The 12976-nt window shown below is 36.1% G+C and overlaps 1 protein-coding gene across 2 annotated transcripts in view; it reads right to left on the bottom strand.

The window, feature by feature from the left end:
* SEC63 (SEC63 homolog, protein translocation regulator) overlaps window positions 1–12976 on the bottom strand; it is a 61132-nt gene that overhangs the window by 32496 nt on the left and 15660 nt on the right. For both annotated transcript variants that reach the window (XM_067293904.1, XM_067293903.1), the window contains exons 2-5: window positions 9631–9730; window positions 8683–8797; window positions 5048–5160; window positions 3095–3156 (exon numbers count right to left, since the gene is read on the bottom strand). In XM_067293904.1, coding sequence (XP_067150005.1) covers window positions 3095–3156; window positions 5048–5160; window positions 8683–8797; window positions 9631–9730 — 390 coding nt within the window. The remainder of the gene's footprint in view (window positions 1–3094; window positions 3157–5047; window positions 5161–8682; window positions 8798–9630; window positions 9731–12976) is intronic.

Here is a 12976-nt window from a genome sequence, read left to right as displayed (position 1 = left end):
GAACACAGGACAGCATTAAAACAGGTTGTTCTCTTTAGAACCAATATCTTGAACTTTGCAAATGCTACCTGTCCCAACCCTAAAGGTTCCAGGAAGCCAGGAAAAAAAAAAAATATATATATATATATATATATATATATATATATATATATATATATAAAAATTTTAGGGCCTGCTTCAGTCTCCCACCCACTGAGGAAAACCTGATGGTTTTCTCAGTACTAGTAGCAATCAGTGAGGAGTACTGCCTTTGATAACAAGAGACTAAGATTCCCTGTATACTTAGATATTATTCTGAAATGGCTTCAAACAGATCCTGACAGCTATCAGTTCAGACAACCATTTGTTCCGCGTAGGTCTAACATGATTTTTATGCAGCTCCTGAGTTGGAAACTACTATTTTTTGAAACTCGGAATAAACATCTGACCAGTACATAGCTCAAGCTTAGAAGCTCAACAGCTTTCTGCCAAGTGAATTTACTACATTAAGCCATGGGAAATGCCTTAGTCTGGAGATCTTTCCTTACATGTAACGGCCACAGATTTTTAGAAGAAAATGCTAGAAGTGTGACTGTGCTTTTCACTTGTGGTTCTCTATCAACTTCAGTTTCCCATTACATTTTTGATCTTTAGGATTTTAGCTTCAAACTTGAGGAATCTACATTTTTTCTTCAAACTGTTCTATCTACAGAAGTAGTTCAGTACAAGCTCTTTCTCTTCTGGTTTGAGAACCTACTTGTCCCCATTCACGCTCACTGAACTGAGGCACTAGCAGATACCAAGTGGAAATAGTCTAGCAAAACTGCCTTAAATTCTTAAAAGTATATATGCTTACTCCTCAGGTCTGCCTCCTGCTTTTAAATACTCTCCAAATAATCTTGCACGTTCATTGTTGTACTACTAAAGGAGCAAGTCATGCCGAAGGTAAGGTTTTCTTGCTTGCCTGCCTCTAACCTCCACACTGATTCAATTGGATAGAGAAAAGAATACTGTTTTTCCTTTGCACTAGGCACCGCAGGTGGGACACACCTCATCTAACTTGAGAATGTCTAATGTAGAATGCTGTTCATCTCATGCCAAAATACATCTCTGTAAAGGTCTGTCTCCTTTACTTGACTACCCAAAAACAAGAACTAGAGTAGGTAGCTTGAATACAGATTTTTACATTACAGGTGTCTAAATGAAGGTAAGAGGAATTTCACTGAGAAAGTTCCTCATACTTTAATGTGGAACAAGACTACAGAGTGGAGGATGGCAGAGGGAAGATTTTGGACTTCTTCCCACCCTTCAGATAAAGAACAATGCAATATCTAGAGCAAAGCAGAGAGAACTCCTATTCCAGTGTACTCCAAGTTAAAGTTTCAGAAGAGTAGAGGGCTTGCACACTAACAGTATGAACTGCTGCCCTACAGAAGAATTATTTCACTTTGCCCTTTAGGAATCCAGAGTCCCTGAAGTTTGTGAAAGCTATATCTGAGCATACCATATAAGGATCTTCTTGCCTTTAAATCCTCATACGTGCATCTGGCTAAGCCTTCTTTTGAAGTCACAGCTTTGGGCCAGTTCAAGGACCCTGACATACTGCCCAACTCAAAGCCCTATGTCCTGGCAAAACAAAGTAGCTGGTGGATGCAAAACACAGTTCAGCATCTGAGAAAGACCCTAGGAAAGCTGCTTGTACATCTACTGGACTTTATTTAACATCCATATTGCTGTTTGGCTGATACTGGGACAGCATTTCTGAAGCAAGTCCTTTTTTGTATTTTGCAGTGAGAGGGACAGAGTCCTCCTACTTACTTGGCTAGGAAAGCAACAAAAGCTAGAAACTGAAAGGAATTTGCTATGCTATAAAATGAAATGGTCAAAGAAATGAAACCATCACCTTAGTCCACCAGAAATGCCTTAGTTAAGGTACGATTTAGCTAGGACAGTTGTTGGTTTTTTTGAAGGGATGGGGAAGATTGTTTCTTTGAAATGCTGGTCCAGGGTTTTGGTAGTGGTTTGTTTTTTTTAAATGATTTTTTTTTATGTTTTTTCTTCCAGTTCCCCAATTGAACGGATATAAGAAGAAGAATTTCCAGCACAGATTTATGTCATGTGTCATCCTGTAACTTCACATTTAAGTTAAAAATTCCATTTACAGTTTCCAGGCTGGCCTTAACTCGTTCCACGTAGATATGCAGTATTACTTAGTCTCTCAGACTTCAGGGCATCAACAACAGCAGATCTATGCAGGTTGGTCTTACCAAATTGCAGGTTTTCTTTTGCTTGTAAGGAGTATTAGAAACAGCTAGGAATACATAATATTCTTCCTCCTAACTAGCCCACTTAAACCACTGTCACAAAAATGTTATACAAGTGACTGATGCAATTGCAAATAGTAGGAAAACTCTATTAACTTTCCATTCTATATTGTTTTACAGTGTGGACCATCCACTCTACAATTTTAATACACCATCATTAGGATAATTCACATGTAGCTACTTGCCCAGGAAGAGCCTACTAACATAGGGATAATCACGAGGATTCCTCAAAATGAAGGCAGCACAGAGCTACACTCAAACTGCACTGTTTCCATCAAATGGAAGGCAGATGTGTATACAGTATTTAAATACACACATATCCTCACATACATCCCAAAGTGCGTTTACTGCATTATGGCTAGTAGTTTACTTTTCAACACACATTTATAGTATCAGATTATAAATACAAAGAAATGCTTAAAACTGACAAGTTTCTGCTTTTATCTTCCATTCTTTTAATACCGGCAATGCTCTCTAGAAAGTTACTGAAGCTGGCTAATTTAAAAAAAAAAAAAAAAAAAAAAAAAAAAAAAAACACACACACACCTTTCTCTCTCTCTTTCTTTTTTTTTTTTTAATAAGAAGTTTGACAAACTTAAAAGCAAAATCTTTCTTGGCTTTCCTTTTCCCCTCCCAGAACCTTTATTTTTCCAGTTTCACAAGCAAAAAATTAACCTGTGTTCCTTTAAATCAAAGGAAAAAGTTATTTCATACATACTGAGTGCTTCTCAGATGATCACATAGGGCACAGTTTAAGACACACAGACTTAAGTTCTTTAATTTTTTTTTACCTTGTGGTCCATCTGGATTACCAAATTCTTCCCAATTTTTTCGTGATTCTTCATCAGTTAAGCTAATTTCAAGAAGAGATATTAAGTTAATATAAAAGTAAATGAACTTCTCTAGATAATTAGCATATACAGAAATGTTAAAATGTAGCATTTATATTATGTTTCAGAGATCATTTGACAAACCATACATAAGTTATGTTATTGATGTATGAAATCTGTCATAACAAAACAATACTACTTCATTCCTTCATAATACACAGGCAATGGAACAATTATATCCTGTTTTACGAGAATGACTGTGTACTCCTTTAACAAAAATGACTTTTCAATGACAAGTTACAGTATAGCAAACCTCAAAAGACAAGGACTGAAAATGTCTTTTTTTGGGTGGAAGGTCAATATGCAGGATGAGTTGCTATGGTGGAAGTTGTTCATCCAGTCTTTTATTTTAGACTTTTAGCCTTTGATGGCTTTTTTTTTTTCCCCTGAAACTACCTAGTTTTATATTTAAGAAGAGGGAAATAAATAAATGAAAAGGTACTACCTCCTAAATCTTACAGTTTCTAAATCTGTTCTGTACTGACAGTTTCTTGGCAATATACTTTACTGCTTATACCACTTTTACACACAGAATCTCTGTTACTACACGGAAGAACACTGCTTTTGGAAACAGAACACCCCTCATTCACTATGCAGAAAATCTTGTGTCACAGAAGAGACCTAGTGAGTAAGCCAGAGGTCTCCTGAACCGTTTCTAGGTCTCTCGGACTTTACCAAGCAGACTCATTGATTGGGTAGGTTTTATATTCCTTCAAGACTGCATGGCCAGAGGAACTTCACTGTGACTCACTTGAAGATATGCCTCTGCCACAGCTTTTGCACTAGGGTTTGAAGTATCAAACTGTATTCACCAAGCACTTGAGCACTAATTTTAAAATAAAGAAGGGAGATGTTTAAGGAGTTTAGGAAGTAATCCCAGAATATCCTATTAAAGATACTTCCACAGTGATGCAAATGTTTATAAGCAGAAAGAATAATTTTAAAACTGCTCAGAAGAGCCTGGTGTTAGCTCTCCTTCTCAGCCCACCCCAGACAAGTCATTCAAACAGTCACTAAGGTCAATCACATCGGCAACTGACTTAAAAAATAGAAGTCACCAACTTGCTATGTCCTTGGATGATCATTTAGAGTAGAAAGAACATTAAGTTATACCAAGATTCAGTGTACAAACAGCTTTTAAAAAACCACACACATTTTGATTACAGAAAAAGAGGGATTTCTTCTAGACTGAATCCTAATATTGCACATCAACTCTCAGATCCAAGGAAAGCTATAAGCAGAGGTATGACTGGAACAACACTCTGAAGGAAAAGAGGATTCAGCCATTAAGAACTACACAGATAATCTGAAACAGTCACCAAGTTAAAGATCAGGACCGCATAACAAGTTTGAATGGAAAGAGACGTGGGGGAGCTGAGAGAGAAGTGAGTCAGAGCCAAAATGAAACATCTCTGTTGCTAGATGAAAACAGGGCTGAAATAATGTACCTTGCTCTTAAGCTTTATCATCATGTGAAATGAACAGTACACTTATGTTCTAAACCACGCTTTCAAAATTGCCATAAAGGGGTTTGTCGCTTAAACACTGCAAATACCTGTTTTGTTCTTTGTCATCTTTAAGATATAGTAAGTATCACTGGAAGCACTTTTCCTAGCTGACGTGAAAGTTTAATACAAAGAAGTAACTTTCCAGAACATTTTGAGTGGCAAAAGAATTGAATTATTCTCCCTAACTTGTACACTAAACAGGAATCTATTGTACTGAGACATGTTTTGACTTTCATTATGTACCTGAAGACATTTTTCCTGGCTGCTTAGGTCATCCCTGCCACTACCTTACAGGTTTCCCTGCCCATAATATCAAGTTCTTGTTTTTCGCAGACAACAAACTTACGCTGCATAAGCCTTAGCAATCCTCATGAACATAACTTCATCTCCTCCTTTATCCGGATGGTATTTTAGTGACAGTGCACGGTATTGCTTCTTAATTTCAGATACACTTGCTCCCTTAAAAACAAATCAAAAACTTTGTGTTATTAATAAATATCTTAAACCAAATAAATCTCTTCCACTATGTCTGTATTCTAAAGTACATTACGCAATATTTCTCTGAACCATTACCTAAACAGTTTTGTTTTAATATGACGCGATCATGAAACTGTATATGCATTTCATATTGAATAGTAGATTGCCCTGCCACATAAGAATGCCTTTGACTAGAACCATCCTGCCCATAAATTATTTCAAACTTATTGACTAAAAGGAACACATTATCTATACTTGAGAAAAAGATAAATGTTTATTATACTACAGAATGTTGTTAAATTCCACCCAAACCACTGCGCATTAAATTTCAGGTTGGGCCATGAACTTCATCCCTCAAGAAAACTCCCAAAATGCTAACATAAGCACAGATAAAGTTTTCCTAGCAAGTTATTGGATAAGTTTCACAGAACCATTACCAAAGAACTTTTCAACACTTTGGCAGTAGAGAGGCCTAGCAGGCTGACCTTAAGTGCATAATAAACACACAAGAAGTTATTTATAAATGATGATACTGTTCTAATAAAGTTAGACCAGAAATTAAGTTACCCTTAAGCTTTATTTGCTATGTTACCTTTATTTTATCTCTTTTTATCCAATGTATCTATCATTTTGCACCACTATCTTTCAACAGCACGCCTCCCTCATTTAATGCTCAGGATGAATTCACTCCACAATAAATTAGATTTTGAGAAAAAACAGTCATTTCAAGACTACATGAGATATGTCAGATTAAGACAGCGGAAGCTGGAAAGTGCAAAACAGATCACACAGTTTGCAGGAAAGGAAGAGAAGCATTTTCACGGCTTTGATGAATGTTACCTCCCCCCCCCCCCCAAAAAAAAAAAAAAAATTCTCTTTCCCCTGCCACAGAGCCTGCATGCTTGTGCGGGAACAAACTTTCCATATATCATTAATTGCTTACTCCTCATTTTCAAATGCTAGACTGCAGCAGCTAGGCCTGACTAGCCATCTAGGACAGCTAACGTCAGTCAGCGCTGTGCTTGGAACATGGAGCTTCCCTACACTAACTACACTTACAAAAAAAATGAAGGTCCTGCTTACTCGAGGAAATCAGAATTATAACCAATTTTATCTTCACCTTTCTGTCTTGGATCCCACTTGTAAAATGGTACTAAGGTCATTTGTTCAATTTATCAGTAATACTATCCAACTGCCTCATTTATCAATGAATTTAAGTAATATGCTCCAAAATGAGCTATTCTGTGTTCAAAACAAAATGACGATATTATATATAAAGTATGTGTACATTAATTGAACTTCGTCCATGCTGTATGCCTAGTGAATTAAAGGTCCCCTGGAGAAAAAAAAAAAGCCTCTAGAGCCTCTAGTTACATACTTAAATGCTAACCTAAAATAAAAAAAATAATTTAGGCCATGGTGTGAAAGCAAGGAATCACATTAATTATGGTGCATCAAAACTTCCAAGTGCTTGCATCAGAAACCTTTTCATCATTTTTTCCACAACAAAAGTACTTTTGTTTTGTTTTTTAACTGCAACAACATTTTCAATATCTGACATCACTTCAACATCCATATCGTTCATCAGCAGGGCTGGCAATGATTCTAAGGTTTCACTTGAGTGATAATAGAATAAGGCCGTTAACTTTCATGTAGGCTGAACTAAGAAACTTTTCCAGGGGATTTTCAAGGGGATGTATCTTCTAATAGCACAGAAATATGAAGAACAAACATGCTCTGGAATCTCAGATTCTATTACACAACCCTACTTCAACCAATCTTTCTTCATACCGATCTCTTTGTCTACCCTGTAACATCTCCAACACCAACAGTCCTTCTCACTGGTCTATGCACTCCATTCCTCTATCAGTTCTCAGTGCATTCCAGTATTGGTCTCTTTGCCTGGACTAAGAGCTACGCGTCTTGAGTACATTCACAAATTTTAGTTAATAAAGATTAAGTTATACTTCAGTACATTTATATGTTTTTTTCCTCAGGGTTGTTACTTGGAAAAATTTGCTAACAGTGAGAGAAGAAAATCCCCTGACGACCTACTCCCTAGCCTGATTTATTTAACCAAAGTTAGCCCACGTATAAGAACATTTAAACTGCACAGTTCTAACAGATACCATTCACTAGAAGAATTCCCGTGCATCAGTAAGAGAAAACAAGTCAGCAATCAGTCATTCATAGAGGAACTGCACAGAGGTTGAATTTAAATAATTTGCCTACTGACCATGACAGACAGGTCTTGTTCTATACCTAGCTAGAAAAAGACTGTAGTCCACAGATCTGCTATAATAGCTTCCCAGGCACAAAGAAGCATTACCAGTGATGCCTATCCTTATGCTGACAAGCCATATCATTAAATGGTAAAAGATGCATTTGTTAATGTTCGTATTCATATTAAGCTTTCCCACACTAGCAATACATATCAAGTTAAATCCAAATGGGTATACATACAGTCCTTCCCTATTCGTTGTTGAGCTCTATGCACAATGCATTTCCTTAGCCTGGAGAGTATAACATACCTCAGACTTCAGTGCTGAAAAGATGACTCTACTGCTATTCAAAACAGTAGCTTTGTATCTACAAATAATTAGCATAAGTAGAATATTTCCTTGAGATATTGTGGTTAAAACTAAGAAAAGAGTTTGACAAGATTAAATAAGAGTTTAAGCTATGTCCAAAAGGTCTATTAGTCTCCTCCAGATTTCCAAGGCACCTTTTAAAATCTGTTCTGAATTAGACCTTCAATATAAATAAAGCACTAGAGCTCTTTTTTCTAGAGAAACACTGTATCTTTTTTTAAAATCATCTTAATAAACTAACTGGCTCCTCTTGCTATTTAGAGTTTGTTGTTCTCAATACTCCATCTATAGATGCAACTGAGATTCAAGGTAATCTTTACTACAGCAAAATGCATATCACCAATATTTTTTAGCATATCTTTCCATTTACCAGAGAAATTATACAAAAAACTGCGAATCACATGAATCAGTGTTCTTGCTTACACAGTTTGTTCACCAGCATCCCTGAAAATGGCTATCAAGAGGGCTTCCATAAGGTGTACCAAAGCAGAATGATTTTCCTTAACACATTTACTGAAATTAGCAACTATATACAGTTTCACTCTACCCACAAAGACAGAAATAAATCTTTCTGCACTAATTGAGGAAAAAGGAAAATAATGTCATAGTAAGACCCAAAAACAGATAAAATTTCCACCTCACTATATTAAGAAAGTCATTAGAATTTTGAAGGAGTTAGCTAGGCAAGTTATAAACTACTACAGATACGTGCAAGAGTATCTAACTATGGATTTTACAATATGCAGCAGCAACTTTCAGATGCCAAAAAACAACAAAACCATTAGGTATATTCACTGAATTTAGCTTACACTGGTTATACTTAGGTTGTTTAAAAAGCAAGTCCTAAATTTGGCATATAGCATAGAACATATAGTCACAGTAGTAAAGACTAGTGAAAGATGCTATTACTTACAGGATCCAAATGCAAAACCTCATAAGGGTTGTATTCTTGATACTCTCTGTCTGTTTTGGAAACCTTGTAGGCAAGAAACAAAAATAATGCCCATCCAGCAAGGAGGATTATTTTCCTGTTTGGAAAAAATAATTAAAAAAAAATGCACAAATCCACTAGGTCCAATACAATTCTATAAATACAAGATGAAGTCATTTGATATCAATCTTAAAAAAACACCAAGAAAAAATAAAGCAATTTTAAGGCAGGTATGAGTGTTTTACAGCCTCGGACACAGATGAGAGCACTGACCTGATTTCTAATTAATTTCTTTTTTAAACAAGCAAGTCAATATCAGCAAAGACTCTTTACATTCTTTAACTGTCTGTCCTTAGTAGGTATAAAATAGCATTTCTTATCTCTAAAGAATGGTTTTAACCTAATCCTACACAAAGGCAACATTTCAAAAAAAAGATGAAAAAAGATACATAACAGAGAAGAACATATTTTGTGGGCAGGAGTAAGAAACAAAGAACGGAAGGAAACAAAGACTTGAACTCTGAACATGCAAATGATTACTATTATAGATTTAAATATATATGTTTAGGTATTTAAATCAAAGGGCATCATTACTACCACTAATTTCAGTGAAGGAGTGAGCATTTTTTTCTTTTTTTGAAATAAATGAATTGTTTACATATTTATTAGTGCTGAGGTTCACTGGTTTCATTTAGCAGGTATTTGGCAAGCTGCAAACAGCATTCATCTGTATTTCAAGCCCTACTAGATCATAATGATTAATTATTCATTATCCAAATGCAGCATATTGTAAATGTTTCCTCTGTGACATGAAAGCTATTATTATATAACTAATTCCAGCTGCTTTGATTATAAAAAATATATTTTTATAAAAATAAAAATGTAATAATTGCTTAAGTGAGAAAAGGCATGCAAATGAAACATACTTACTTTACTGTAGGAATTATGTTTTGCTGTGGTTTTAACAGTCGCAAACGATACCACAAGCATCTTCCATATACATTTCTTATATTCTTTAATCGAATTTGCTCTATAAAAATAACAAGAAAGATTCTGATTAACTGATCTGACAAAAAGCAGAATGACAAATATGCTCACTTCATCCCAGTGTAAGCAGTACAACGTCAGTCTGAGGACTAACACAAGTTTCAGAATTATAGGAGTAAAGAATGCTTTTCAGCTGTTTGAGTGATGCTGAACACTCCACAACCATAAGAAGTTTGTCCAGACTATTCTGCACTATCTAGAAGGAATCAGTTATCGTTGCCACATGCCACAAAGCAAACACCACTTGTGAATCTAGTCTTTGCTTGTCTAATGCACAACTGTAAAATTTACCTCTGTCATTTTATAGTCAACTCCAACAAGTCTTCCCTTTCAATATATCAGCCACTGTGTGCAGGGAAAAAAAAAAAGGTGCAGAACAGTGTCTTTATACAACTGAGCAGTGAGGCTAGAGAAACAATTTCTCCATTCAAAATATGATGCACTTTCCTCCTCTTTGCAACATTTACTTTTTTGTAACCGGCCTTCATCTACTTTTACCTGTTGAGAGGGAAAAGGAGGAAAGACGCTATCTATTTACTTGGGCCATATAGCTCAGCAATATGTGCCCTTAGCAAGGGAGTGTATGCACTAATGACAAATTAGTCAGCAAGATTTCTCCCTAACTCCTTTTATGGCAGAAAGGGACTAGAGCTAAATTGTATCAATATTGTCACCATCACCATGACAAGACATGGAAGCTATCTCTGTTAGGAGAATTTGAGTTGTAATTGAGCATTGATCAAGACCAAAGTTAGTCTTAGTCAGAGAAGTCTTTCACACTAAGAAAAACATGGTGGAAAGCAAAGAGCAATTTCGTTAGCACTGAAATTGTACGTTATAAAGCAGCTTCACTCCTGTCTATCTTTTAAGTAACTTGTCTATTTGGATAAGCAGTCTGACCTGCAACACTTCTAAAGTGAGGAGGTCACTATAATTATTCTACCTGCAAAAAAATAAGACCATTTGGCCATTTTCAGACTGAAGTAGAATTAAGAGAAAAATCCTCAACCTATCTCAATACATTTAGATGTTGCCTGTGAACATAAACAGGCTAAATACACCATTTTAATACAAGTATTGTGAATTATCTAAATGTGTGAACAACTTTGATCCAAAGCACATGTCAACCACCTCCTAGAAAAGTCTTATTTCTGAAGTCTTCACTTTTAACAAGGTGATGACCTGCAGTTAAATAAAGTAGCAATTATGATGCATGGAAATATTGCTCTTTGCTAAATTTTTGAAAGGTTATCATGGAAAACGATGAGTTATTCTGAAGATCTTTTGTAAGGATAAGGTGCACAGTAATCTAACTGAATTTGTAAGCATGCAATTCCAGTGAAATATCTAGCAGCTTCAATTCTTAGTCACCAAACTATCCGAGGCCAAAAAACCATGATCATAAACAGCAATACTGTGCACCAGATCAACCAGGATTCATCTGGATCAGATGTGGGCATAGGACTGTATTGTCAACCCTGGCTGATTTAGCAGAAGGAGTGTGTGGGAACACAGATGATACCTGATCAGTCACAGACTAGTAAAGCAGACAAAAATTAAAGCTTGCAGGGACAAATAATGCTGAATAAAACAAATCCATCAGCTTATTTTGAACTATTTAATTCTACAGAGTATACCTTCCCAAAACCTCAACATGATACGAAACAGTTTAATGCGATTCCTCTGAACCTCTAACAATCTGGAGTTGGGGCATCACATCGAGTTTCTGAAGGTTATTTTACTACTCCTACCACCCTCAAAGAGGAAGAGATGCAGATAAGAGGGAATAATTCAATCCCTTGTGTGTGATCCAATTCATACAGGGCTCCAAAATAAGCCTCTGAACTTGTCTCACATTTTTGAGTAACAAGTAGGGTTCTTCTGATCTGCAAGAATTATTCACATACTTAAAATAGGTATCAAATGTGAAACTTCATAAACAAAAAGGATATGATTAATATTTGTTTAAGCAAGTGCACACTTAATTTCATCTCACTGTTGTGCAAGACTTCTGAATACATCGTGAAGGAAAACTAAGCAGGGAATGAAAATAGGATTAAAATGCAACACTGACTCCCTAATGGTAGATTGCATCAAACTAATTTGATATGTTCTCTGCAATTTTTTTCCTATTAAAATGAAAATTATTGGAGATCGATATTGATTCAGTAATGGATCTACCACAACAAGGAGTGAGCTAATTATCACTTAAAATTAAACTAAAAGTTATTGATGCAAAGCTAAGAGGCATTACCAGCACCTAGAACTGGCATATCAAAAAAGCCGATGGCCTTATGATCTAGACAGCAAATTATGTTAAATAATGCAAGACCATGCACCTGGGAACTAAAGAATTTTGCTACAGAAACAAGAAGGAAAATGTTCTGGGGATTCCAAGCGGCCACTGGACAACTATGAGCCATAATGTCATGTTTTTATGAAAGTCACCTGTGATCCTTGAACAAATCAGACATGATAAACCTAACAGAAGACAGATGGGCTGGATGTGAAGTGCAAATGTCTCATTTCAAATATTGTCTATAAATGCGGTTGTGCTACTTTGAAGCAAGATGAAGCCAACTGTTCAGTTCAACCATGCTGAATCAGATCAGCTACGTGATCCAATTCATAATACAACCTCCCGAACACTTCTGCAGCACAACTGTGGGGCAGTGCTATTTGGAAACTGTTTTAACTATGTTGCTTGGAGAAACACCTGAAACTAATGTGGAAATAGATCAGCAGTGTGCTTGGGGAAATGGAAGATGACTAAGAGAACTTGGAAGGGACTCAGAGGTGACTAAGAGAACTTGGTTTACTTAATCCTATAAAACTAAACCGAACAGGATATGACTCCTTTCAGTGTTTTTGCTAGGATGCTTTTACCAAGATGCTGCATCCTGTCTTTAAAAATCTGTGCCACGCTGTGCCCTGTGACACAATGCCCTAGTTCTAAAATCTGCCTACTGTCCAGCCCTGACAAGTGCCAGACAATCCTTTCCTTTTTTCTGTATCTACATCCTCCCTGCAAGAACAGCCAATACCCTTCACATTATTGTGCCAAAAAGCTTCCAAAAGGCCTTTAAGGGAAGACACCAAGGAGAAGAAAAAAAAATATGCAAGCTAAACAAGAGTTGGTAGGTCAAATATAACTGACCACAGGGGAAAAAAATAGGCTAGAAACTAAAGGTGTTTTATTATAAGCAGAGAACTGAGGTTTTTGAATGGT

This window comes from Apteryx mantelli, chromosome 3 (assembly GCF_036417845.1).
Source record: "Apteryx mantelli isolate bAptMan1 chromosome 3, bAptMan1.hap1, whole genome shotgun sequence".
Classification (NCBI taxonomy): Eukaryota; Metazoa; Chordata; class Aves; order Apterygiformes; family Apterygidae; genus Apteryx; species Apteryx mantelli.
The sequence above is the reverse complement of the archived record's forward strand: the minus strand, read 5'-3'. Positions and strand labels throughout refer to the sequence as shown.